Source organism: Triturus cristatus, chromosome 5_2 (genome assembly GCF_964204655.1).
Source record: "Triturus cristatus chromosome 5_2, aTriCri1.1, whole genome shotgun sequence".
NCBI lineage: Eukaryota > Metazoa > Chordata > Amphibia > Caudata > Salamandridae > Triturus > Triturus cristatus.
Window position 1 is genome coordinate 1,021,713,241 of NC_140588.1, and position 27,321 is coordinate 1,021,740,561.

Below are 27,321 nucleotides of genomic sequence, written 5' to 3' on the forward strand. Positions count from 1 at the left end.
TATAAATAAAAGTTTCTCGTGGGGCATACTTGGAAGGATCTAAGCCAAACCATAAAGCTATCTTTTGGGAAGAAAAATGTTCATAGAGTCGGAATCTAATCTAAAAAGTTTGATTTTTGTGACAAGGAACTTTTCAGATCTGGTGCAGATTCACAAAAACATTTTCTCACATGCACAAAAAATGATCTGCAGCCAGAAAATATCACCAATTCGGGATCAGAATAAGTATCTAGAGACAGGACTTGCAGTAATTCTGGGCAGGAGGGAGAACTTGCTGCAAGGTGGAGTGGAGAACTGACCTTGAACATACAAACCTCGTATTCTTGAGGAATTTGCAAACATTTTGCATAGTGCTTCCCACTTTAGAAAAGTTACTCCAGACAAGAGCAATGCGGCAAGTGACCCACTTATAGTGAGCGCCATATAGAGGCGCTTAATCAGTCAATCATCCTGTTTTACAATAAGGCAACAGAAAGCCTATGCAACATATTTCCTAAATGTCTAGGGCAGGAACTTTGGGAAATATATTTTCTCTGATGAAAAATAAAATAAAAAAATGTCCTGTCGCACATTTGCACTGCATTGTCCACCTTGTGGACAATCTCCAGGAGTATGCTAGAAATGAGTGTAGTTTGTAAGTGTGTAAATCTATACAAATTGTATGAATTGTTGTACATTGAATATATCCACGCATTTTCTGTCAACAGCGTCCTGTATAAGTAACCTCCCTTCTTGTTAGTTTGTCTTTTGAAAAAACATCCTTTTGTGTTGCTGCTCCATATCCTTTTGATGCTTATATTCTAGGTTTTCATAACACAGACTGGTTCCACCTTTACTGTTTTCACGCCAAAACTGTCTTTAAAAGAAGAAGCCTAGCATGAGGACTTCATTTCCTACCACCCACCAGCACAGGAAGTGACATCCCTGAACCTCCCATTATTCAACTGCCCATGAAGTGACATCACTGAATTTCCCATCATCCATCTAGCAACGACCAATTGAACTGCAGCTTGATGTAATAATTTCAATGCTTTTGTATTTGACTCATGAGGGACACCTAGTAACGACTAGTTGAAATGCAGCTGTTTGAAGAATTATTTTGATATTAGATACTATAATATTAACTGCTCCCTGCTAATCTCGTCCCATAATGCTTTGCAGGGCCTTTGGTTGGGATTGTATTTTTGCCCTTAATTGTGCTTGGGATGGTCCTAAGAAGATGGAACCACCACTGGATCGTTCAGCATGATATGCTCTTTGTGTTCATGGCATCTGCTTGGTCCTCCCTCTAGGTTAGGGGGGACCCTAAAATCATCACCTCTCTCATTGCCTGGTATTCTTCATTTTCAAAGTTCACTTTTGTGGATTGGTTATATGCTTTTTAGCATGCAAAGTTGCTTTATCAAAGCATTTGTGGGTGCAGTTTAGTAGCTAACTCTGCTACGTGGAGGAACTGAGTTTTTGCTGGAATGCGTAGTTAACAAATCTCCGCAAACTCTGGCAGAAATCATACGGTGTTAGTGTGGCTGAAGACTGTGGGGATAGGGGGTACTGCTCTGGCCCTTCTCTCCTCCTTTCTAGCCTCAAGAGAGCAGATTATACATTGGGATAATCTGCAATCTGACACATTCCATCTTCCCTGCGGAGTGCCCCAGGGATCAGCGTTGTCACCCACATTATTCAACATATACGTCACTCCACTGGCCAGACTCATCAGAGAGCATGGTTTTACTCTGGTCTCGTATGCAGACGGTTTGCAGCTTGTCATATCCGTATCTGAACAGCCAGAGGCCACAGCTACCAGATTTCATGTTTGCATGAAGGAAATCATGAGCTGGATGAGTCAAAACTTTCTTAAGATCAATACCGAAAAAACGGAGGAAGTGGAGTTTGGCAAGGGTCAATCCCTGTGGAGTCCGACTTGGTGGCCCATTGAGGCTGGTGAATGTTCCCGCTCAACAGCTAAGGCCAAGAACTTGGGAATGATCTCTGATGATCAGCTTAACTTTGCAGCTCAGATCAACCATTTAACTTAATCCTGTTTCTTTGTACTGAAGATCTTACGGAAGATTTTCCCTTTTATCCCTCGGGAACTTAGGAAAGCGTTGGTAGTAGCTCTCATTCTCTCGAAATTGGATTATTGCAATGTATTCTTCATCGGCATTGACAAAGTGCAGATGACTAAACTCGAATCACTACAAAATGCTGTGTCACGACTGTTATTAAATATTCCCCTAGGCCATTCTACCTCTGCAGGCACAATGTCGCTACACTGGCTCCTTGTCCACCAACTAGTGAAATTCAAGGCCCTATGCTTGGTTCATAAGGCATGATATGGAGGTGGCTCGGACGACATTCAGAAATTGTTTCCATGGTACTCTTCTGCGAGAAACCTGAGATCAACAAATGCAGGTCTCATTCACATCTCCAAAATTCGCCGAGTAAGATGGGGAGGTAGGAGTCTATCACACGGCGCAGCCAAACTACAGAATCAGATGCTTATTGCCATGAGATTACAATCTAACAGGCAGCTTTTCAGGAAACTCCTAAAATCCTGGCTGTTTCTCCCTAACTGAACTCATAGGTTGCTCAGTGCAGCCCCTCTTCACACTCACAGAGCCAAGATGCCACCGCATTCGAGCGCTTTATAACCTTATCTTATCTATCTTATCAGAAGTATTGAATGGTCAACGGTGTCAAAGGCCACAGTAAGATCTAGAAGCCATCATCGTTCCTAAGAACCAGTCTCTTTTTTAGCCTCTTCCTGCACCGCTAAAAGGGTGGTCTCAGTGCTATGCCTAGGGTGGAAGCCAGTTTGAGTTTGGTGCAAGAAATAGTTGGCTTCCAGAAATTCAGAGAAGCACCTGTTTACATATTTTTCAGCCACTTTACCTATGACTGGGAGAAGCAAAATAGCGGGGTCAAGATTAGGTTTCGTTAAAATGGTATTAACAATCACATGCTTCCAGGGTCAAGGCGCAATCCCTGACTCCAAAGAGGGATTCATCATTTTAAGCAGAGTATGTAAAATGACTTCCTTCCCAAGGGCAATCATTTTCGGAGGTGCAGGATCAAGGGGAGATCCTGGTTTAGTTTTACTGAATAGGGCAGTGATCTCTTCCAACGAAAGGAGAGGGAATTGAGCCAAGACAGCAGTAGAGCTATCTTTAGTGTCAATTAGGGAGATCGAGTGTACACTTCCACTGACTTTATCAAATGATTGATAAATATCCCCAAAACATTAATTATGAAAGGAGGGCAACACATTACATCTATCAACAGAGGGTTCGGATACAGGGGATTTGATAGGGGAGTCAAGCAAAAATGTAGTTATTTTAAACATTTCTCTAGGGAGACTACCAGCTTCATAATCTTAGTTTCAAAGTAAGCAGCCTGAGCAAGCAGTATGTAATTTTATTGAGCTCCCCATAGTCCTTCCTCCAGTGTCTTTCAATCAATCAATCAATCATATCACTTGTAAAGCGCACTACTTACCCTTGAGGGTCTCAAGGCGCTGAGGGTGGGGGGGTGCTGCTACTGCTCGAAGAGCCAGGTCTTGAGGAGTCTTCTGAAGGTCAGTAGGTCGTGGGTCTGCCGTAGGTGGGTGGGAAGGGTGTTTCAGATCTTGGCGGCGAGGTGGGAGAAAGACCTGCCGCCAGCAGTCGTTCTATTGATGCGGGGCACTGCGGCGAGGGCAAGGCCGGTGGAGCTGAGCTGGCGGTTGGGGGTGTAGAAGCTGAGTCATCTGTTGAGGTATGCTGGTCTGGTGTTGTGGAGTGCTTTGTGTGCGTGGGTGAGGAGCTTGAAGGTTATCCTCTTGTTGACCGGGAGCCAGTGCAGGTCTCTCAGGTGGGGTGTGATGTGGCTGCGGCGGGGGATGTCGAGGATCAGACGTGCAGAGGCGTTCTGGATGCGTTGCAGCCGTCTCAGGAGTTTGGCCGAAGTTCCTGCGTAGAGGGCGTTTCCGTAGTCCAACCTGCTGCTGACGAGGGCCTGGGTGACCGTTTTTCTTGTTTCAGTGGGGATCCACTTGTAGATCCTGCGGAGCATGCAGAGGGTGTTGAAGCAGGAGGAGGAGATGGCATTGACCTGCTTAGTCATGGAGATTTCTGCCACCTTACAAATTTTCTTCAAATGACATCTGCATCACGGACGCTCAGAGGATGTAAGGAGCAGGTGTGCCAAAAGCAAGCCTGTGTGTGCCCGTCTACTCCTGTACCTGGCCCAGCACCACAAATCTAGTCTGACTAATGCTCAGTGATACTCTGCAGCACTCATTAGGTTGCTAGACCCCAGATGCCATTCGCTCGGCTGCTTCCACCGCACCTCACACCACAGTAGGAGCTTTCACCTGTATCCACTACCAGTATCCACAAAAGCATAACTAGAGGTTGCTCATTCTCCTATTTTGCACCCAAGACATGGAATGACCTCCCTCAACACATCAGAGCCTCCACTTCACTTACTGAGTTTCTCAAGAATTTGAAGACCTGGCTCTTGATTTAAGTACCTTGGAACCACACACCTACACACCTTGGCAAACACTTGGATACCCTCTTGGGTAATTAGTGCGCTATACAAATCAGGATAACATCACATAAAATAACACTTATGTTATCTCAAAGTTTCTTAAGGATTCTATTCTTTCCGATTCTTCTGTGGTCTCTGTGCACTTTCCACAAAGCATTTGCGCCCATACTATCTAGAAATAAAGTTTCCCTTTTGTTATAGAGCCTTGTTCACCCCTTGCCATCCAGAAGATAGCAATCTATAGTTGGTCACCATCCCATTGTAACTATAACATTCCGGCCATAATTAGATTCCGTACGGATCGTGTTTGCTCAATAATGTCGACAAAATACTTAAAGAAAAGCAACACAACTCCCCCTCATGGTTATCCTTTCCCCCATCCCCTTATCACCCCATGAAAGTCCACTGATCTGTTTCTAATATTTCACTTTGTATTCTGGAAGAATATTCACTATTATTAATGTGCTTCAATCTTGCAATCTAAATTCATGGATATCTTATGGTGTTTCGACAATCTTAAGTATTCACAGTCATTGCATTTAAAATAAAACACAGTGGGACACATGGCATGGTGAGAAGTTTCAGGCTAAAGCCTCAAGACAAGGGGGCTGTGCTGAATCTCTGACACAGGCCTGCCCAGTTCTGACTCAGTCCCCTGTTTTCATCATACTTGGAAACACCTGGGCCGTATTACCAAAGTTCCCCAGGGGCACCACGAGCGTTTGTGCTCCGTTTTTGTGCCCCTGGGGCACTTTGGTATTACAGAAGGGGCTGCAGACGCTTGTATGTCCCCTTCTCAAATACCAATAGTGCTGGTGAAAATAAAGTGCCAGCGCTATCATCAGACGGCATTCCCTCCCTTTGCCTCTGCACCCCTGCCATATTACAGTTGCGGGCACAGAGGCAAAGAAGCTATCGGGAGGTACACTGACAGTGCACCACCTAAAGCGTGGCGCACTGTCAGTGTGCCCCCTGAAAGCAGCCATCTGGAGGGGGATCCCATGGACACTCCAGACGTTCCCTTGCAGGAGGGTGCAGTCACTTACTCCACCCACCTGCAAGTGGATTTGTAATCCCCTTTCAACGTGCAGGCGGGTTGCCACCTGACAGTAAAACACAGAGAGGCTTCAAAGCAGCTGCTCCGTTTTTCACATGAATGTGCTGCCACCAGTGGAGTGCGGGTTCACGGCTGCCCTGGGGGCAAGGCATTCATCATAATGTGGTGCATTTTCCTTGATTGTGCTGAGTGCACCTTTTAAAAGGTGCACCCGGCGCAATCAAGTGAAATACGCTGTATGTAAAATACAATCCCTGGTGCGGTGAAACTGGGCCTAGTACCACCTGCCAAATGGAGGTGTAAATAACAGCCAGAAAATGGGCCACTGATGGAGAAGTGATGAAACAGGCGCTGTAGGTTCACACCTTTATGTTATTCTCCATTAACAGTCATATTTTCAGAATAGAAGTAAGGGACGGGGAGTATACCACACTCCACCAGTAACTCCTGGGTTGGGTCTAAGTTCTAGCAATCACTGAGTCACATGTGATCCGATTCTGAGAAATAAGTGGATCTGGACCTTGGCACTCATATTCTTTTTTTTTTGTTTTGTTTTTTCTAGTCCTCCTAGAAACTCATTTGGACAATTTACCAACAGTGAGGACAGAAGGTGCAGCCAGGAGAATCTGGTAAGACAGAGGAACAGAAGTTATTTTTATTTCGATTTTTGAGTCTGTTGTTTTAGGGCAAAATAAGGGAAGTGGGCAGGGATCCTGACTTTGATGAGATCTAATGGAAATCAGGGAGCTGGGGGCAATCACGGTACTTACCCAAAGAGATCTCTCTGGGAGACTAAGGGCCTCATGTAGGTAGCTAAATACCGGTCGGTAACGGCCGAAATTCGGTAAATATCCCGTTACCGACCAGTATTTAGCTATTTGAGATGTAGGAGGCATAATTTCAGGATTCGGTAAATTACCGAATCGGTAAAATACCGATTCGGTAAATACCGAATCCTGAAATCATATGTAGGGAGCACTCTAAAGAGTGAAAATTAGTATTAAGAATTCGTTATTTACCACCAAATACAGGTTGGTGATAAATAACGAATACCTTGCAAAAAGTAATATTTTGCAGATTTAAGAGTGCCATGTGGCAGACATACATGCCCTTAGGGCATGTATGTGCGCCACATGTGCACACATGCAAGATTCAGGGGTGCAACAGGGTGTCAATGTGACACCCTGCCACCCTTGAATATGCTCCCCCATTACCGAATCGGTATTTACCGAATCGGTAATGAGGCATACCTTCCCATTGATTCCTATGGGCCTCCAGGCCCATAGGAATCAATGGGATGGTATGCCTCATTACCGAATCGGTAAATACCGATTCATAATTACCGAATTTTTCCGATTCGGTAAAATTTACCGAATTATTACCTACATCACATTTACCGATTCATAAATACCGAATCGGTAAAATTCGGTATTTATGAATCGGTAAATGTGATGCTACCTACATATGGCCCTGAGTGAACAAAACTGACACAGCACTCCACCCTCATTGCTGGGATAATTTTTAACTGAGTCTCTGCTTCTCGTGGTCAGGGGACAGGCAGTGTTTTAGGGTAAAATAGATATCTATTCACTCCCAATCTTATCAAGATCCCAATTTACTGTTACTAGCAGACCGGATACAAGTAAAAGTAGTTTGCAGTAATGCATAATATTTTCTATAGAATTAAAATGCTACACAAACAGTTGAATCAGCCCAAAAATAATTGACCTATAATGTATTTAAGTGAGATTCCTTTTGAGTCTTCCAGGCAAGGAACATGCAGAATGGTGGTCTGGTATCCCCTAGTAGCAATATCAAAGCAGAATAAAGTCATTATGGTTGTAAGATATTCGGTTATTAGTTGTAAAGGATGTAAGTCCTTCCCAAATAACAAGTCCACAACTTTCCCTTTACTGTGAAGCAAGGTCCCCATTGTAGCACTTGACTCTCTCAAGGTAATGTAGGAGAGCAATCCAAAGACTGCTCGGGGTAGGTGGTGTGGGATAGTAACCCCAGCACGCTGGTACTCAACAGCAACACTCAATAGATTATTTTCAGTCAGAGCTTTTTCTTATAAAATGGACAAGTACTTTATCAGTTCACACTATTAAATACTAAACATTAAATTACAAATATGTACAATTCGATAGATGGAAATCACTGTGATGACGCCCTCAGAATAATTTACGCCCCCAGAAAGTCATGACTCCATAATCAGAATCCCTCCCAGCTATACAAGACCCAATGCCAAGAAATAAGGGAGTGATATTATCAATAAGGATGACCTACTGGCTTGGTCAGGGTATCACCAGATTAGTAAACGTGGAACCATGTTACAATGCACCATTGCGATCAACAGATACAGTACCAACATTCAACACTACTAATCGCAATATGCGACCATACATTGTTAGTCACCCACATGGTTAATAAACATTATAAATTGAATAACGTGCCCCCCGCATTTCTTATTTTTGCCATGCTTAAACTACAGCTTTAGATCCAAACAAAAGAAATCCCTACACTCCAAAGACAAAATACAAAAGCACAGACTCCAGGAGTGCTTGAAAACATTTAAAAACTACTCTTTGGGAATCAAATTAACCCACTGCGAGCCTTAGGGTGTCATTTATGGAGCATCTTTTTATCGAGGTTCTGCTATCCTCCTGCAGCCCCCAAAAGGTGGGTAGAACGTAAGTGGTTCCTCTACCCACTCATGGGGCATCACAGGAGAAGAGTCATAAAATGAGTTGCTCCTCCAAAGGGATTATGGGGTGCTCTTATGCCCCTGGGCATGAATATTAAAGCAGCGGCTTTGCTGCCACTCTTTCCTTTCATCTATGGGCCATCCTGCCAGGGCTGAGGCGCAGTGCTGTGGCTACAATGCCCTGCTCCCAGGCTTCAGCTTCTCTAGGTCGAGGAGAGTTGGATTTTAGGGTGTATGGGCATGTCTCTCTTCCCCACCTCCCACCCTTGACTCCACCATGCGACTGCTTTTACTGACAAACTATCACCAGCTATGAGTGTTGGTAGTCCTACTTGCTACATTTTTATAACATTAAGGAAAACAAATAAAACAACTCAAAAACAACACACCAAGCCACGTTGCTGCACTGCGCGAAAAGGCAGGAATGTGCCATATTTACCATTTGATGGCACATTCCTGCCCTTCTCCTGCATTGGCGCACTTTTAGCTGCCTAGCTCAAATGCAGGCACCCTTGTGTCATGTTGCAAGGGTGCATGTGTGACAGGGAGGATACACCTTCCTGCACAAAAACAATCCTCAGACGCATTTACCCCATCAGAATGCAGGACCCTTAGAAAGAGTAAACAATGAAGGGAAATAAAGACATTTCTCTTCCTTGTGCCTCTGGTGGTGAGGCGTACAATTCTGACGCATTCCCAGGTTACTAATGTTGGTAAATCTGGGAATGCGTCAGAATGCATGGGTGGATGCGTAATAACACCCATGCTCCACCTATGGCACCCCACCCTGCTGCAGACAAATGCAATTTGTGATGCCTTGCGTAACACTAAATTTATCAAGACACCAGCGTTGGTTTCTTCAAGGGGGCAGAGGTGCTTTGCCCCCCTGCCCGCTGTGAGCCCGGCATAAAAGTGAAAAATAATATGGCAATCTTCATTACCATTTTGTTTTTCACCGGTCTGTCCTTGCCCCCGAGGCCGGGAGAAATACTAGGCTTTTCCTCTGTAGATTTGCACCATGACTGGAGGAGTCAAGACTGGAACAGATGCTGATAGGATGTTCTAAGGTGCGCATGTCAGTTTGGCTGGCAATCTTTCGACGGCCAGCCTAACAAGCACACTTTGAAGCTGTCCAGCCCGAGCTGTCTTAGACAGCTGTGTGGAGAGCAAGCACCGGCCTCCAGGGCTTGAAGGAACGTCTGTCCACCCCACTCCATCCAATCCTGATGCTGCTCTCATGCTGGTTAACAGCGTGAGAACAGCATCAGGATTGGTTACGGGAGCTCTTCGGGCCACAGACTGTCTTCAGAAGAACCCTGGGGAGGACTCTCATGGTGCAACACGGGGTAAATACCTTTTAACTTAATTTTATTTATTACAAATGTTAGTGGAAGGCATGTCAGTGTAGTGCGTGTTTAGTTGAATGATGCAGTTGGAGAGAGGGATTGTTTAGTTTGGGTTTTTGGGTTTCATTTGGATTCTATGAAGTGAAATGTTTCTGTGGGCTAACAGTGTTCGTAGATGCGTGTCATTCTCACTGGGAAGGCTGTACCTCAGCTTGTGTTTTCGATAATAAGTATGTGTTCTCAAGAGGACTAGCAAGGTGCCTCCCAAGAAGCACAGGTGCTGTTGACATTTGGTGACGTTGGTGTGGGAGAAGCACAGGTGCTGTTGATATTTGGTGACGGTTGTGAGCGAGAAGCACAGGTGCTGTTGATATTTGGTGACGGTGGTGCGGGAGAAGCACAGGTACTGTTGATATTTGGTGACGGTGGTGCGGGAGAAGCACAGGTACTGTTGATATTTGGTGACGGTGGTGCGGGAGAAGCACAGGTACTGTTGATATTTGGTGACGGTTGTGCGGGAGAAGCACAGGTGCTGTTAATATTTGGTGACGGTGGTGTGGGAGAAGCACAGGTACTGTTGATATTTGGTGACGGTGGTGCGGGAGAAGCACAGGTGCTGTTGATATTTGGTGACGGTGGTGCGGGAGAAGCACAGGTGCTGTTGGTATTTGGTGACGGTGGTGCGGGAGAAGCACAGGTGCTGTTGATATTTGGTGACAGTGGTGCGGGAGAAGCACAGGTGCTGTTGATATTTGGTGACGTTGGTGCGGGAGAAGCACAGGTGCTGTTGATATTTGGTGACGGTGGTGCGGGAGAAGCACAGGTGCTGTTGATATTTGGTGACATTGGTGCGGGAGAAGCACAGGTGCTGTTGATATTTGGTGACGGTGGTGCAGGAGAAGCACAGGTGCTGTTGATATCTGGTGACGTTGGTGCTGGAGAAGCACAGGTGCTGTTGATATTTGGTGACATTGGTGCGGGAGAAGCACAGGTGCTGTTCATATTTGGTGATGGTGGTGCGGGAGAAGCACAGGTGCTGTTCATATTCACTCATGAGGCGTGCAGTACTATGCACAGGTGCAGGCAATAATGCAGCCAAGGCCCAGTCACGGGGTGCAGTAAACCCAGGAGGTCCCAGGTGCAGGGAGTTGGTACTGAACCAGGGTAAAAGCTCGCGAGAGAGCCACGCACGCTCTCTTCTTTTGCAGATCCTGGTCGGACGCTGAATCACTCCTCTTCTCTGTCAGTTCTCAAACCTTTGGGACCCGTGCTCTCTCTGAAGGTATTTTAGGCAGATAGTAGTAAAATTTTGGGCCTCTGCTCTTTTCACTTTTGAAAAAAACAACGTCTCAACTGGAGAGTACTTAAGAAGGGACAGTTTGCGAGCGGTGAAATTAATCACATGAGGGTAGGGGAACAAAGGAGGGGAAACCACTGCATAGGGGTGAGGTAGAGAAAGTCACATTTTATATAATTTTGTAAGTAGTTGGGAAGCACTACAGTACATATATTTATACAATGACCATAACAAACAAGGTGGGCACTGGACGTGCTAGTGAAAAGTGGACGGCGCAGTGACACAAGGGTGCAAAAAACAGCATGAACGGCGAGACAGAGGAGAATTTAAGGTGATCAAAAAATTATTCAGGTAATTGAATTGACCACAAGATTGCCTGAGTTCTAGGCTGTGTAGTCGACAGCGTTTCAACCTGGATGATTTCAGGTCATCATCAGGACAATAGGTCATTAATTTGAGGGTAGTGCTTCTAGTAGAAAACCAGAGACGTCATGTAAGGTTGTAGATTGTAATGAGTAGAAGACGCTGTGTAAATCCGGTGGGGAATCCAAGGGGGGGCACGCATTGAATCATGGAGAATCCAATGGATTGATTCACCCCTCCCTCCTGGGATGCCCTTTCACAAACTTACTTCTTTTCTCCCACTTGCCCAGTTTCTGGCCCATTGGACCGGCTCCCCAGATTTATTCATACGCTTTTGGCCGTCCGCCAGCGTGCGCCCCCCCCTTGGATTCCCCGCCGGATTTACACAGCGTCTTCTACTCACAATAATTATTCCTTGTTGCCCCACTCCCACGCCTCCCCTGGAGAGCTGTAGAATTCTGACGCATTCCCAGGTTTAGGACACTTTGTAAACCTGGGAATGTGTCAGGTTCAATTAATGTTGCCTGGGGACACCCACAGTAATGCTCATGGAACACCCCTTTCATGCAGAGGTCCCATATTTACAAGGCCATGAAAAGTCACAAAGGGTATGAATATGGGCAGGCATGCCGCCAGGGCGTCAAAAAAGTGATGCGCCGGCGGTGCAATGACCTTGTAAATGAGGCCTAGGTGTGCACTGGTCTTCAATGAGTTCGGATTTCTTCCATTTGGTTTTCAGCCTCCACCAACTATGCTTACCCCCTCACAGAAGTGGGGTAGACCAGGATGGCGAAGGCAGCCTTACGTTTTGCATGTCTGAGAGGTCCATGTTTGCTGCAGTCTGTGCATTACTGTATTGAAACCAATGAAACAAAGTGTTGCTGCTTAAGTGATTGTAGCCACAAAGCAGCAGCATCGTTTATCACTGGCAGCTTCTCTTCCCCCTTCGCTGAGATCAGTGATTTACTGTGGCGATTTTTAGCTCATCATTCATTGGCTAGGTGAATTATATGTCCTATCTGGAGCACAATAATAGCAAAAGTGACCAGATAGTGTCAGTGATCTGATCACCCTACCAGCCTTACGACTACTTTATTTACCCTCAGATCGCCATACAGAACCAGGTTAAAGGCTTTATACAGAGTCCCTTATCCTCATAGGTTGCCCCCGTGGCAGATGCACCTCAACATTTCCTCATCAGTGGATATTCTGGAGCTCCTCGAGGATGGCTTCCAGGAGTATTTTTAGTTTAATTACCTCTATAAAACGAACAGTGGATGCTAGAATAAACCTGTATTTTCTTCAGCACAGTAGTGTAGACGACTTCTCGTTTGTTTTATTCTTAAGATATTATTGCGGTTTTCATCAATTTCTCGGGTACAAAAATCCTTTAAAAGCCCTAGATATCTGTTAAATTTTCAAAACCGAAATAAAAATTTAGGTTTTCATTATATTATTTAGCAGAATGATTTCTCAATCCCAATTTATATAAATATCTTTGCGAGCGATTTCACTGCGTAAACCATCTTGCTCTCTCGAAAGTCTTGCGATTGCACTGTGTAAATATCATTTTGCCAGAAACGTAGCCCCTATGAGAGCAAGGAATACAAAAAATAAAAGTAAATAGAAAAAAATCTTCCAAATATTCTGCAAACGTATGTAAAATGAAACGTAAATATCCTAACAACAGACGTCAATAAACCTTTCCAGTAAAATGGTCTTAAAGCACAAGCAAAATAAATAAAAATCGAAAATTAAAACCGCTTCTAAATGCGTCTTGTTTTGTGCGAGCCATGTTCAGTGTGTATTATAAAAGCATTTGTGTGGACTGGGCGACAAAAACCAAAATATGACACATTTCGAGATAGCAGAAGGTAAGGAAAGTTCGTGGTTGGGTGGGTCTGACCTTTGACTTTCTTTCATTCCATTTTTTTCCGCGCTGGGGACCGCCCCCCCTCGCCCCTACAAAATTCCTCCCCCCAAGCTCCTACCTTCCCTCGTGGAAGCAATACATCAGCAGCCGTGCTGGGCAAAATGAAGCTGATACTTGCCTCCCGCACAGCCCGTCTGCCTCCTATTGGACGTGGTCCCCAAGACCCACCCTCCTTCGTCAGCTGGTGAGGAGTGTGCACAATATAACCAGGCTTGGTCCTCAGAGCGGCTCCCAGTGCGGAGCTCTGGTACAACCGCTCGGAGCTGATGCCATTCAGCACAGAGGACAGCTCCAGGGGCACCGAGGCAGAACTAATACGCTGGACGCTGCAGCACCGAGGAGCTGTCGTAGGGGCTATTACTGTCAGGAACAGCTTGTGCGCTGTAGTGCACAGCCCCCAGTGCAAGACTTCGACACTGTCAGGGAGAACTGGCACGCTGCTGTACACTGCTTCCAGTGCAAGGCATTGACACTCTCAGGAAGAACTGAGACATTGCAGTGCCGAGGAGAACTCCCAGGGCTAGATTTCGACACTGTCATGAACAGCTGAGACACTTTATTGCCCAGGATAGCTCCCGAGCAAAGCTGGTGATATGACTGTGCACAGCTCCTCGTGGACGACTCGGTGATTGTCAGCAACAGTTGTTATACTTCAGAGTCGAGGACAGCTCACTATTCACGACTAATACACTGTCAGTAGGAGTTTATATACTACTGTGGGCAGGTCCCCATGTAAGGCTCCGACACTCACAGGAGCACCAGATACCCTTCAACACCTTGGACAGCTCACCGCGCAAAGCTGCGACACTGGCAGGAACAGCTGCTATACTTCAGTACCATGGACAGCTCTCCCTGCAAGGCTGTGACACTGTCAAGAACTGCTGATATACTTCAGTGCCATGGACAGCTCTCTGTGCAAGGCTGCGACACTGGCAGGAGCCGCTGATATACTTCAGTGCCTTGGACAGCTCTCCGTGCACGACTGCAGCACTGGCAGGAACAGCTGATATACTTCAGTACCTTGGACAGTTCTCCTTGTATGGCTGCAACACTGGCAAGAACAGCAGATATACTTCAGTGCCGTGGACAGCTCTCTGTGCAAGGCTGCGACACTCGCAGGAACAGCAGATATCCCTTAGTACCTTGGGCAGCTCTCCGTGCAAAGCTTCTACACTAGCAAGAACAGCTGATATACTTCAGTACCTTGGACAGCTCTTCGTGCAAAGCTTCTACACTAGCAAGAACAGCTGATATACTTCAGTGCCGTGGACAGCTCTCTGTGCAAGGCTGCGACACTCGCAGGAACAGCTGATATACTTCAGTACCTTGGGCAGTTCTCCGCGCAAGGCTGCGACACTGGCAGGAACAGCTGATATACTTCAGTCCCTTGGGCAGCTCTCCGTGCAAGGCTCCGGCACTCTCGGGAACAGCTATGCACAGCTCCTTGCGCAAGCCTTCGGTGCTGTCAGAAACATCTGATACACTTCAATACAAATGACAGCTCCCCCAGTGAGTCTCCGACAGTTTTAAAAGAGCTCAGAACTCTCCGCCGTGAAGGACCGACACTGTGTAGTGCCGAGCACCCCTTCCACTTCAAAGCCCTGGTTCTACCGGACACTTCCAGGTTCACGCTCTTGGACAGCTGGACAGAGCTGCCCTGCTGCTCCGGCTCTGGGGACAAGGTGCTGCACAAGGTGCTGGAACTGCCGGTGCCCTCTGATAAAAACTCCAGCACCGAGAACGGTAGCAAATTCCGGACTGAGCAGCCGCACTTCAGCACTGGGGACAGGAGCTAGTGAAAGGCTCTGACGGGTAAATCTAATATACTTTAGCGCAGAGAATAACTAGCATTGCACACTCCTGGCTAAGCTGACCTGCGTCTGTACTGGCGACAGCACCCCGTGCACAGTCCGGACAGAGCTGCTCTTCATCAGCACCGGGGGCAGGTCACAGTGAACTCCCGGACAGAGCTGCTCCTCATTGGCTCAGAGCACTGCTCCAGTAAACATTCCCGACAGAGCTGCTTCGGGATCGCAGAGAGCTCAAGTGATCATTCTGGACATTAGCAAATTGGACAGTTTCATAGAACATTCGGGACAGAACTACTCTGCTCTGCTCCAGGACCGACTACAACTCCCTGTGTATATTCCGGAAAGAAATGTCCGTGTTTGGGCCCTAAGTCATCAACTACAGGTGCACACTCCGGACAGAGCTGCCGCGCTTTATGACTCGGGACAGAGCTCAGAATCCAGCTCTGACACTGTCGACCAGAGACACTGCACCTCATTCAAAGCTTCACTGAAGCAAGACTCACAGTTGACGCTATTGTTTCAAAGTTTGCATTGCGCTGGCGGTTCTCTGGCACATAGACACCCCTTTCGAAGCACAAATGATACTCTACAAAAGAAAAAAGAAAGCAGGATTCCTTCATGAAGAACATTTCCAAATGTAAGGGTTGAGCTGGCGCACCAGACTGGTAAAGTTGCAATCCGTAACTGCAAACTGTTAAAAAGCGCTTTTGTCGGCACTCGGTAGTTACATGAACACATAACAAAGACGAAGCAAACTTACTGGACCGGAAACCGCTCTCAAACACAACTGTGTATCTTTTAATAGGTTTTGAAACTCCAACTTTCTTTTAAAATTGCGGATTAGAATTGGAAGTAGCCCCCATAAATCATCCGATTCCAACAAACATTAGCGCTATGAGAAGTTGCCAAGTGCCTTGAATCTTCTTCCTGGCAGTTGATGCTGAGGTTAGCTTTCTTGTAAAGATGACCCGGCACGCCTGGTTCTCGCTCCCTTACGCTTCAAAGTCCTTCCGGCGCACGAAGGAGGCGAACGGCACTGACTTCCTCTTTGGTCTCTACGAGGACTCCAACATCTCCTCCTTCTTTGACAACCTCGGGGACTTTGAGAACAGCAAGTATGAGGCCGAGTCCCAGAGCTCGACCGTCAAGGCGCTGCTCATCGTGGCCTACTCCGTCATCATCCTCATCTCCCTGTTCGGGAACCTTCTGGTCTGTCACGTGGTCATCAAGAACAAGCGCATGCACTCGGCCACCAGCCTCTTCATCGTCAACCTGGCCGTCGCTGACATCATGATCACTCTTCTGAACACCCCCTTCACCCTGGTAAGTCAGCTCTGTGCCCCCCCCCTCACCCCACAGCTATATATTCACTCTTCATCAGTGTGGTCCATTTACCAGTGTTAACACTACTGTGACCAGGGATATTCGGTGCCCTGGTCTCATTTGAATATTCGACCCAGATTGCGCATGCGTGATCGCCTCAGTGCTGCTGTGTTGAGATTCAGCTTTTTCTAAATGTCCTCAGTCCTTACGCTGGTGATGCATGCGCTCAGTGTACCCGACATTCACCCACAGAATATGTACATTCCTTAGTCTGATTGCCCATTGCTTTCTGATTTATCTCAGCTGCTCACTCAACTTTCAGCACAGAAGCTATGTGCCTAATGTACAAGTGCCTTTACCCAGTTTGGGGCTTGTAAATACGCCCCTCTGTGTCTATGGGGAAATATGTGATGCAGAAGGGACAATGGGGCATATTTACAAGCCCCTTATAGCGCCGAAACATCACTTTTTTTACATTCCGATGGCGCACAGTGCAGGGCCATATCAGCAAGGCCACACAAAGCCACCCTGTGCGGCTTTTCATGGCCTCGTAGATAAGGTGTAAGGCAATGCAGCGCAAGTTGCAGCATTGGCTTACATTGGGACGGGAGGCTCGCACCATGGGTGTTCCCACACAACACCAATGGATATTGACACTGCCCCAGATTTGCAACATAGGGTGATTCTGGGGCAGCACCGCAAACTTATGCCTGCTGAGAAACTTTTACATTTCTCCTTGTTTTTTTCCTCTTTCCATGCGTGGTGCATTCTGCAGCACAACTAGAAGGAGGAAAACGCATCTCATGATTGTTTTTGTGCAGGAGGGTGCCCCTTACTCCACAAAAACAAATACCAACAACACAGACACCCTTGCACCATGGTGCAAGTGTGCCAGCGTTGGCTCACGGCTGCACTTTTTGGGCGGCAGGAATGTGCCATATCTTGCAAATACTGTGCATTTCAGTCCTTTTGAATTGGCATAGGGCAGCGCAACAAAATGAGTTGCGGCGCTGCCCTACTCCAAATCTTTGTAAGTATGCCTCCATGTTTTTAAAAATATTTTAATTTTGTCCTGATATATGGCATTGAGACATTGGAAAAACATATCCAAGTGACCGCTCATCAGTAGAAAGATGTGTTGAGGCTGCTGTCAGTGTTTTATATGTGTCTGATGTTCGTGTGTATTTCATGTGGCACACACCTAGCCCCAAGGAGTAGTAGAGTGCCTTACAGAGAATATCTTGCATTGCAGGTGGAGCAGAGCAGACACGATGTGCTGTACATAGAGCAGAACAGGATTACCGAGGCAATGTGTGATGTGGGATATGTGACTAGGACTGCACTATGTGCAATATAATTTATATACCCATGGAAATGCATAGTGCCGAGCACCGGCACTCCGTGGTAAAGATCCGTCTAGTACTGACTGACCTCTTCCACTTACAATGGTAAAGATTAGGAAATGCCCCTTGCCGCCCCTTTCATGCTGACGAGACATACTCAAATGGCATTTTGCCCCTCTCTTTGCACAGATGGGGTTTATTCAGGTACTTTCTCATGGTTGGTCTAACCATAGCAGGTTTTTAGGACTGCCATATTTCCCCAGTTAGCCTTTGAGATGTGTACTTCAGAGTGACCGTGAATGGACAGTTTGGCCACTTGACACACGTTCAGGGTTTCTATCACTGGCTTATCTGTGCAGGGGCAACTAGCCTATAATGGCACATTACTCCTTAATTATTAGTCTTACTTGATGGCACGCAGTATTCATGCCCCTGCCCCCTCCTCATTTCTCTGCTCCTATCTGGGGGGCACCATTGAGTCTAGTCTTACACCCAGAGTGACCCCGGAAATAGCCATTTCTAGGAAAGGACGCTTTAACATGGTGGAATGTTGTGTCTGCCTTATCTTCACTTTCCCTCTTCAGTCTTCACACTGACAAGACACATCAGCAAGCGTCCCTAACTTCATCTCGTTGCTAGAGCAAAGCTTATTAACTGAGTCCGTACCTTCCCTCTGCCCATGAACTGACGTGCTGACTCGCCCCCTTGTGGTGATCCACTTTGATATGAAATATTTCTGCCCTCATTTCCCGGTGTAATAAACGAGCTGTATTATTGAGCTCTCAGACCTCACTGCTGTCGTGAGGTGGGGTAAGTACACTTGTATAGTGCAAAGAAAGTGGCCCCCTGCTAATATAATGGAAGTTCCTTAAGGCACTGCTAAAGTCATCAATGTAAATAGTTAAGGCAACAATTTTAATGATACACATTAAGAATAAAAAGCAATAAATCAACAAGGACCTTTTCTCGATCAACAGATATCTGTATGTCGATCATTTCCATACAGATACACATAAGAATACAATATCATCCCTCATTATTGACTTAACCTTCTCATTAATCATTATTATATTGAAACCCCCCTTTTTCATGAGTGAATTACCTACCATTGAGATGCCCTCATCCAATGACCTTTATATCAAGTCATGAATGTAGTAGCTCAAAGCAGAGTCTATGTCAAACTACTAAGAGACATTTCAGGGCAACCATTCTCGAGATAATAGGATATCACCGTTGTTGGATTGTGGCCTTTCCTGATGAAGGCATTTCTTCAGTGCCGAAACGCGCGTAGAACACAACAGTGAAACGTTATTGTGCCACATTATTTGTCTATTTAAACAAACATCTAAATAAGTTTTTGTACTAGTGTTCGTCTACGACATTCTCTTTTCAAATGTCTATGTGGATGGTATGAGAGTGTGACTGTAGACATGACTGGTATTGTATGATTGAATTTCCCTTTTACTGAATTGATTATGAATAAAACATTTTTGTACTTTTGTAAATAATTTAGTTGATCCTTACTTTCTATCCAATTTCTGGTCCTTGTTGATTTATTGCTTTTTATTCTTAATGTATCTTATTAAAATTGTTGCCTTTACTATTTACAGTAAGTACATTTCTATCCACCTCTCTGCTAAGGTACCACTGCCCTTCTCCCTTCACGCCTCCAGCATGTTAATGTTTCACCTCACTTTCATAGTTTTATATGTTTCTCCCAATTATTTGTCTTCCCACTTCACAATAATGAAATATATTACATTGTATTGTTTACTTTTATTCTCTATGAACATCTGCAACTTGTTCAGTTATGTCTCTTATAATCTCTCCTGACATGTGGCATAAAGTGATATGTGCGTTTCTTATCTATGCAAAGATCATTTCAGCTTTTACTCCAAAAACGTCACCTGGGTTGCCACTTTCCTCGGTTTTCCCCTGCTAGATATGCTCCAATCTTTCAATTTACCCATAGGAACCAGAGGCACATCAGCCCCTCCTGTTACCATATTTGACAATAAAACATGTCCAGACTGTCTCTTTTTGCCTACCCCACATCAGCCTGAACATGAGTGCCCCTACCTCCTTTCTCTTACGTCCATTCCCATACATTGTTTTGGTGCCCCTGCCTACACCTTCACAGCCCTCATCCCCCATTCACCATCGACAGATGCAAGTTTGTACCCGAGCTCAATCGAAGAATCATGCACAATCAGTTCAGAGCCTTCCCAGTGATACTGAACTGACATGACTGTGCAGCCCCTGTCTCATGATTTACCCCTAATAAGACAGTTTAAAAATACCCCACCATGTCTCTTTTACTAAAATAAGTGAGGGTTTTTTGGAGAACCTTAGCTTATACTCCTGGTGCAGAGCAAGGGAGTGCTTGGATGTAATGTCACACCACTGGAGTATTCTTTGTGTGGACCACCACATCACTGGAGTATTCCTTGAGTGGACCACCACATCACTGGGGTATTCCTTGTGTGGACCACCACATCTCTGGAGTATACTTGAGTGGACCACCACATCACTGGAGTATTCCTTGAGTGGACCACCACATCACTGCAGTATTCCTTGAGTGGACCACCACATCACTGGAGTATTCCTTGAGTGGACCACCACATCACTGGAGTATTCCTTGAGTGGACCACCACATCACTGGAGTATTCCTTGAGTGGACCACCACATCACTGGAGTATTCCTTGAGTGGACCACCACATCACTGGGGTGTTCCTTGGATAGACTACACACCACTGAGGTGTTCCTTGCGTAAACAACCGAACTACCAGGATGTGCCTTGAGTAGACCAAAACTCCACTGGGGTGTTCCTTGGGTAGACTATCACACCATTCAGGTGTTGTTTGAGTAAACTACCATACCACTGGGCTGTTCCTTGAGTAAACTACCACACCACTGGAGTGTTACTTGAGTAGAGTTCTGCACCACTGGAGTGTTACTTGATTAGAGTACCACACCACCGGAGTGTTACTTCAGTAGAGTACCACACTGCTGGGGTTTTCCTTGAGTGAAAGACCACAGCGCTGGGGTGTTACTTGAGTAGAGTACCACACCACTGGAGTATTACTTGAGTATAGTACCACACTCCTGGAGAAATGAGGCTAGCCACTCCAGAGCCAAGCCCGTAATTCCTACCTCCACGAGGCGTCTCAACAGTATGTCGTGAGACACAGTATCGAACGCGGCACTCAGGTCCAACAGGATCAGCGCTGACGTTTGCCCCTCATCCATTGCTGACCAAAGATGTTCTGTCACGGCCAGGAGAGCTGACTCCGTGCTGTGACCTGGTCGAAAGTCATTCTGGGAGGGGTCCAATATGTTATTCAAGGCCAGAAATCCGACAGAAGTGACTTCACATATGCCTCCGTAATCTTTGCCACCCAGGGAAGCAGGGAGATGGGGCAGTAATTTTCTGGTTTGGCTGGGTCGAGCGCAGGTTTTTTAAGTAACAGAATTACCTTGGCCTGTTTCCAAGCCCTGGGCACAGTATCTGTAATAAGGGACCCATTTATCACCTGGTTCAAGGAAGATAAGATTGTCGGCAATACTTTCTTGAATTGGTCTGGTTTAAGTGGGTCGACGGGGGATCCCGACTTGATCCTACTGCAGAGTGCTAATAGCTGATCGACCGGGATCAAAACCTAGGGATGGCCCCGGAGGCCGATAGACTAAGAGCCCAGACATAGTGTAGTTCGGGCTCAAGGTGACCTTAAAGTGTGCACTCTCGCAGCCGGTGACCAATAAAAGAGAATGGGTAGCAAGATTTAAAAATAATCGCTATACCCCGACCTCTGGATGCTCTATTAAGTGAGAGGATGCTATAACCTGCAGGAAGCGCGAGGCCTGGTTCAGCTGCCATAGCATCAGTGAGCCATGTCTCAGTAAGAAAGAGGACGTCCGAGGAGGCTTCCTCATACAGGTCAAAAACATCAGCATGATGTTTAGCTAAACAAGGACAATTCAGGCTGAATATGCTAGTATGCCTCCTCGACCTGGAAAGGTGGTGGCAAGAGGGTAGAGTATGTGTAGCTTGAAAACCACATCGTAGATAGCAAAAAGGGCCCTCAACGATGTACCCACAGACCTGCCCGCAACCACTCCCCAGATTCCTAAACTTCAACAGGTCCTCCCGTGCATAAGTTACATTATCCCTCCTAAAAAGGGCAGCATGTCTGGCGTCTAACTGGCGCCGACGGGCGCAGACGGGCTTGCCTTTGGCGCGCCACCGGCGCGCCCGCTGCGCGGCGGCCCCCTAGCTCTATTTTTATACTGTTCGTAAGCTCTGCCAAAAGACTAGTCCGTCCCTCCCAAGATGGCCCCCACTGACCCATTATGAAGACAGTGATCGTTCAGAAGGTCGCATTTAGGGTCGTAACAAAAATTGTTGCAGTAATATTTTTGTATGTTGTTCCTCTCTCTCTCGCTCCTTCCCGCGCTCTCCATATTTTCTCTGTCTCTTCTTTCTTTCGCGCTCTCTTTCTTATTAGTACTTTGTTTTCGTTTCACCCCAAAAGTTAAATCCCCTAGCTCTGTCAGTACTTGATACTGACACGTGTATTGTGGGCATAGCTAATGAGAAACGGAGTGCTCCATATAAAACGGGGCCCATGGATTCTAGGTTCAGGACAGGGAGGGTGTCCCTCATAACTAACATTTTGGACACTGTTTCTAGACGACTAACGGATTTCCTTTCGCTGGTAGATTCAGAGTGGCTGTAAAGATGTGTTTGATCTTCACTCTGAAGTGGGGGAATCGAGGAGGGAGCCTCGCTTGTGGTGGGATGTTGTTCGAGATCCTGGGTGCCGGTCTGGAGACTGCCTGTCTTCTGTGATTTGTTTCTTAGAGCAGTGCGCTCGTGTAAGTGGCTGTAACACGATCATAATTTCAGATTACACCAGAGACCATGTGTTAGTGAGGCAGCTACTGTGATGGACATTCCCCTTGTGCAATGCCGTCACCTTCTCAATGTCGGGTGAGGGAGTGAGCACCCACTCTTGTACAAGGGGCGTGGCCATATTCAAATGAAGGAATGCCATGCCCCTGAATCTATGCTGTATTGCCAGTGCGGACGCACTAAATAAAGGTCCTTGTGATGTCACACTAGGCCTTGATTAATAGACAGGCAGAACACAATCATTCTATGTAATTCCACTGTGCCTGATTCTAAATGGAACAGCGTTCCACAATCTGATTCTCCCTACTCCTTACTTCCCACACCACAACCAACCCCACACAGCCCAAGCATTTACCAACTTTGCCGCCATTTGCCATACATTTACCCCGTATTGGAAGCAGGTGCTCGAAGCAGGTTGTAAATGTGTGCACTAAACCCCTACAGGAAATGGGAATTCATGTGGATTTCCATCCTGTGAATCCAGTTCCACACTTCGGTGTATAAGTGGCAACTACATAGCACTGGCGCGGTGTTAGCGCACAGTCACATACATTTCATAGGCAGAGTTTGCACCCCACCAGTACCACGAAGCCTGTAATCAGGGCCAAACTCTGCACCACTTATTTCGAGAAGGAAATCGAACAGACGCATCTTATCTTGAGCTGTATTCTCATTACCAAGGATGAAAATGTGAAATGCAAAGAGGTAAAAAACTCTCAGCCACAATCAGTCACATGACCTGATTCAAATCAATCATTTTTTTTCTCGTTGTTCCACTCTAGACTGGGAGTAAGTAACCAAAAACAATCAGATTGGTTTGGCTGTAATATCAATGGTCTAGCCCAGACCGTCCAACCAGACACCTTCTGGACGGTAACGCAAGCAGACTCAGCCCAGCTGTAGCCTGCTTGGCCTCATCAGTGACGTGCAGTTTGGAAACTATGGCATAGTGAGCAAGGGACCCAGCTATGGCATGGCGAGCAAGGGACCCAGCTAAGGCATAGCGAGCAAGGGACCCAGCTAAGGCATTGTGAGCATGGGACCCAGCTAAGGCATAGCGATCATGGGACCCAGCTAAGGCATAGCGAGCATGGGACCCAGATATCGCATAGCGAGCATGGGACCCAAGCTATGTCATAGCGAGCAAGGGACCCAGCTATGGCATAGCGAGCAAGGGACCCAGCTATGGCATAGCAAATATGTTACCAAGCTATGTCATAGTGAGCAAGGGACCCAGCTATGTCATAGCGAGCAAGGGAACCAGCTATGACATAGTGAGCAAGGCACCCAACTATGGGATAGTGAGCAAGGGACCCAGCTATGGCATAGCGAGCAAGGGACCCAGCTAAGGCATAGCGAGCAAGGGACCCAGCTAAGGCATTGTGAGTATGGGACCCAGCTAAGGCATAGCGAGCATAGGACCCAGCTATCGCATTGTGAGCAAGAGACCCAGCTATCGCATAGCGAGCACTGGACCCAGCTATGGCATAGCGAGCAAGGGACACAGATATGGCATAGCGAGCAAGGGACCCAGCTATGGCATAGCAAACATGGTACCCAGCTATGTCATAGTGAGCAAGGGACCCAGCTATGTCATAGCGAGCAAGGGAACCAGCTATGACATAGTGAGCAAGTGACCCAGCAATGGGATAGTGAGCAAGGGACCCAACTATGGCAAAGTGAGCAGGGGACCCAGCTATGGGATAGTGAGCAAGGGACCCAACTATGGCAAAGTGAGCAAGGGACCCAGCTATGGGATAGTGAGCAAAGGACCCAACTATGGCAAAGTGAGCAAGGGACCCAGCTATGGGATAGTGAGCAACGGACCCAACTATGGCAAGGTGAGCAAGGGACCCAGCTATGGCATAGTGAGCAATGGACCCAGCTATGGGATAGTGAGCAAGGGACCCAACTATGGCAAAGTGAGTAAGGGACCCAGATATGGCATAACGAGCAAGGGTACTAGCGATGCATAGTGACCAAGGGACCCAGCTGTTTCATAGTGAGCAAGGGACCCAGCTATGGCATAGTAAGCATGGGACCCAGCTATGGCATAGCGAGCAAGGGTACTAGCGATGCATAGTGACCAAGGGACCCAGCTATTTCATAGCGAGCAAGGGACCCAGCTATGGCATAGTAAGCATGGGAACCAGCTATGACATAGTGAGCAAGGCACCCAACTATGGCAAAGCGAGCAAGTGACCTAGCTATGGGATAGTGAGCAACGGACCCAACTATGGCAAAGTGAGCAAGGGACCCAGCTATGGGATAGTGAGCAACAGACCCAACTATGGCAAAGTGAGCAAGGGACCCAGCTATGGGATAGTGAGCAAGGGACCCAGCTATGGGATAGTGAGCAAGGGACCCAACTATGGCAAAGTGAGCAAGGGACCCAGCTATGGGATAGTGAGCAAGGGAGCCAGCTATGGGATAGTGAGCAACAGACCCAACTATGGCAAAGTGAGCAAGGGACCCAGCTATGGGATAGTGAGCAAGGGACCCAGCTATGGGATAGTGAGCAAGGGACCCAACTATGGCAAAGTGAGCAAGGGACCCAGCTATGGGATAGTGAGCAAGGGACCCAGCTATGGGATAGTGAGCAACAGACCCAACTATGGCAAAGTGAGCAAGGGACCCAGCTATGGGATAGTGAGCAAGGGACCCAGCTATGGGATAGTGAGCAAGGGACCCAACTATGGCAAAGTGAGCAAGGGACCCAGCTATGGGATAGTGAGCAAGGGACCCAGCTATGGGATAGTGAGCAAGGGACCCAGCTATGGGATAATGAGCAAGGGACCCAACTATGGCAAAGTGAGCAAGCGACCCAGCTATGGGATAGTGAGCAACGGACCCAACTATGGCAAAGTAAGCAAGGGACCCAGCTATGGGATAGTGAGCAACAGACCCAACTATGGAAAAGTGAGCAAGGGACCCAGCTATGGGATAGTGAGCAAGGGAGCCAGCTATGGGATAGTGAGCAAGGGACCCAACTATGGCAAAGTGAGCAAGGGACCCAGCTATGGGATAGTGAGCAACAGACCCAACTATGGCAAAGTGAGCAAGGGACCCAGCTATGGGATAGTGAGCAAGGGACCCAGCTATGGGATAGTGAGCAAGGGACCCAACTATGGCAAAGTGAGCAAGGGACCCAGCTATGGGATAGTGAGCAAGGGACCCAGCTATGGGATAGTGAGCAACAGACCCAACTATGGCAAAGTGAGCAAGGGACCCAGCTATGGGATAGTGAGCAAGGGACCCAGCTATGGGATAGTGAGCAAGGGACCCAACTATGGCAAAGTGAGCAAGGGACCCAGCTATGGGATAGTGAGCAAGGGACCCAGCTATGGGATAGTGAGCAAGGGACCCAGCTATGGGATAATGAGCAAGGGACCCAACTATGGCAAAGTGAGCAAGCGACCCAGCTATGGGATAGTGAGCAACGGACCCAACTATGGCAAAGTAAGCAAGGGACCCAGCTATGGGATAGTGAGCAACAGGCCCAACTATGGAAAAGTGAGCAAGGGACCCAGCTATGGGATAGTGAGCAAGGGAGCCAGCTATGGGATAGTGAGCAAGGGACCCAACTATGGCAAAGTGAGTAAGGGACCCAGATATGGCATAGCGAGCAAGGTTACTAGGGATGCATAGTGACCAAGGGACCCAGCTGTTTCATAGTGAGCAAGGGACCCAGCTATGGCATAGTAAGCATGGGACCCACCTATGGCATAGTGAGTATGGAACCCAGTTTTGGTATAGTGAGCAGTGGACCCACATATGGGATACCAGTCACACTTAGAGTGTCATATTCAAACAACAAAGGATGATAGGTGGAAAGTTTGCAAATGGCCCACATGCTGGCGAATGCTTGCGGCTGTCATTTTTGGCCTACAGTACCACTCTAGAAAGGAAGAAACCAAAAGCGACTGAGAACAGTGCAGCCTGGACTGTTTTAAACAGTCAATAGCAAAGCACCAATATTTAAAAAACATCTATTGGCTACACAAATGGAGTGTAAGAATGGAAAGTTCATGCCTGGCTGGGGCTGCTTATGCTATAAAAGATTGGAGAATGGGCTAACAGTTGGTGGGTGGTTGTCTTTAATGCCTGGACTCCGGCAGTCGTGTGCATGGTGATGCACCATATGTGCCCTTGTGAAATGCTGACTCATTAATTATGGAATTCCACCTCATCAATAGCCCAGTATCTTGGCTAAGCTAAATCACAGTTCCATGTTCAATTCTCGGTGACCATGGCACAAGCAGGAAGTTTTGTTTCCCAGTGAGGTGAAAGCGGAGTATTTAAGTTGCTGCAAAATAATGTTACATTATAAAATGTAAGCAATAATACTTCCAAACTGAATTGGGAAAATGTAAAACTGTAATAAATGAAATAAGACAAAAATGATTTGAAGTGGATAAAGATAACGTGATATGCATTTATAAAGTTTTACAGCAAAAGGGTCAAGAAATAATAAAATGCGAATCGAAGTCATGGGTCGCAGATTAGCAGGGCCTATGTGCAGATCCTAGCTGCAAAAGAGCAGGGTGAGGCAAGCATTGGACGTTGCACCAGGAAAGATGCTTACCTTGGGACTAAGGGCATCATTTAGAGATCTGTGCGATGGGATTAACAGGGCCTCAGCCTGCGCCACTGTTGAAAAGTCTAGACTTCTCTGCTTGCCGACCCTCAGGCTGCCAGA

General features: G+C 46.8%; 1 protein-coding gene across 1 annotated transcript in view; it reads left to right on the forward strand.

The window, feature by feature from the left end:
• The first annotated feature begins 15,919 nt into the window (after positions 1-15,919).
• LOC146829606 (G protein-coupled receptor 83-like) overlaps positions 15,920-27,321 on the forward strand; it is a 125,917-nt gene continuing 114,515 nt past the window's right edge. Inside the window, exon 1 of the mRNA XM_085606703.1 lies at positions 15,920-16,367. Coding sequence (XP_085462829.1) covers positions 16,008-16,367 — 360 coding nt within the window. The 5' untranslated portion in view covers positions 15,920-16,007. The remainder of the gene's footprint in view (positions 16,368-27,321) is intronic.